A 1,760-nucleotide genomic window follows, 5' to 3' on the forward strand; every position below is an offset into this window, starting at 1 on the left:
AACTTTTTCCCTATGCATGTGAGCATGAAATCACCAAAATTAACCTAATAATAGAAAGAAAAATAAAAATTAACTACATCAATTTAAACGCCAATCAATAGTTGTTAATTGTCATTAATCATTATGACAAATGTTAACTGTGATTTTCAGTTTATAATCATAAACAAGCCAACAATTTTTATAACAAACAAAAAGGCACACCTTATAAACATCTCCGACAATTCATCACAAAAATCAACCGAGGCTTTCTTTTCATTTCAACAAGTGTTCTTCCTTTTTTTGTTGCTTTTCTCAAATTCTAGGAAAATGGAATTTAGCTGCACCATTTGTGTTTCCATCTTTTCCTTTGTTTTTCAATTCTTCTCTTTCGATTCTGGAGATGTACTTGCCATACCACCACCATTTTCTATTAGTCAAGATGCTTTTTTGCAATATTTGTCATTGGGGAATATCACCATTGATTTACCAGCTCTTTATGCGTTTGGGGACTCTTTCATTGATCCTGGAAATAATAATTATTTGAAAACAGTTGCGAAGTCAAATTACAGTCCATATGGATTAGATTTTGACGGAAAGCCTACTGGTCGTCCTACTAATGGAAGAACCATGGTCGACTTCATTGGTATGGAAAAATAACTGAATTGTGCAGATCTTTTTATATTGATTATCATCAATTTGTGTAATCTTTTTTATCTTATTTATCTAGGCTTGCATCTCTTCTCATCTTGCATTCAATTCGATTCAATTTCCTTCGGCATTTGTTTAATTTTTATCAGGTTTGGTTAATTTTAATTAATTCTTCTTGAAAACTAAATAGGGTGGAACAATGGAAGCAGGAAGGATGATTATTAGAATCCTGATTCATGTCGAACCATTTCCATCCCGTTGAACAAGATGACAATACTAGTTAAAAAAAACCGTTACCGACTTATAATTATCATAAAAAATTTCATTTGTGCACACGTACACACAACTATTCAAACCCTTCATTCCAACATGTACTTGTCACACAGTAAAGCTTTTATTATTTTATTTTTTGTTGTTGTTAATAAGTATTACCACCAATAATAATGCAGCTCAAATAGCCGGCTTGCCATTCCCTCCTCCAGCGCTGGAAGTATCAGAGGCCAACAAGAAGAATAGTCGGACTGGCGTTAATTATGGATCTTCTTCCGGTGGCATTCTCCCTACTCCCCGTTCAGTTGATCAGCTCTTTGTGAGAAACTTTTTGCCTTAAGAATTTGTTTCTATAGAAAATATTGGTTAACCCAATGGTGTTCATGGCATCTCAATTCATCTGCTCTAATATTATAATAACAATGAATTAACTCTTAAATTGGATTATGATATTCAAATTACATAAACTCTTAATTTGGATGCCAACAAATAACTTTAAAAGAAGCTCCTCTCTAAGTTTCGATTGACACCTATTAATGATCACTGAACTAGAAAATCATCTATGAAGAAAGTTCGACTCACTTTTCAATTGACTAACATTTTTTATTTTGTAACTGTAGGGACATGTCTTAAGCATGGACGAACAAATAGCTTTGTTCGAGAATACAACAAAAGACTTGAAAGATCAATTTGACAGCGCAGAAAGCTTTAATCAATACATGTCAAAATCACTATTGTTTTTCCACATTGGAAGCAACGACTTAGGCATATTTTGGGAGTTCGAAAGACACTCCAACTATACTGTTGAGAAATATTCTCAATTTCTCATCGATGAATTATCGAAGCAGTTGCAGGTAAATCAC

At 33.1% G+C, this 1,760-nt stretch overlaps 1 protein-coding gene across 1 annotated transcript in view; it reads left to right on the forward strand.

The window, feature by feature from the left end:
• The first annotated feature begins 306 nt into the window (after positions 1 to 306).
• The window catches only part of LOC110426007 (GDSL esterase/lipase 7-like), a 1,808-nt gene continuing 354 nt past the window's right edge, over positions 307 to 1,760 (forward strand). Inside the window, exons 1-3 of the mRNA XM_021441093.1 lie at positions 307 to 622; positions 1,077 to 1,216; positions 1,518 to 1,751. Of these exons, the coding sequence (XP_021296768.1) occupies positions 307 to 622; positions 1,077 to 1,216; positions 1,518 to 1,751 (690 nt within the window). The remainder of the gene's footprint in view (positions 623 to 1,076; positions 1,217 to 1,517; positions 1,752 to 1,760) is intronic.

Source organism: Theobroma umbraticum, unplaced genomic scaffold (genome assembly GCF_002168275.2).
Source record: "Theobroma umbraticum cultivar Fairchild unplaced genomic scaffold, ASM216827v3 scaffold_12.1, whole genome shotgun sequence".
NCBI classification, from domain to species: domain Eukaryota; kingdom Viridiplantae; phylum Streptophyta; class Magnoliopsida; order Malvales; family Malvaceae; genus Theobroma; species Theobroma umbraticum.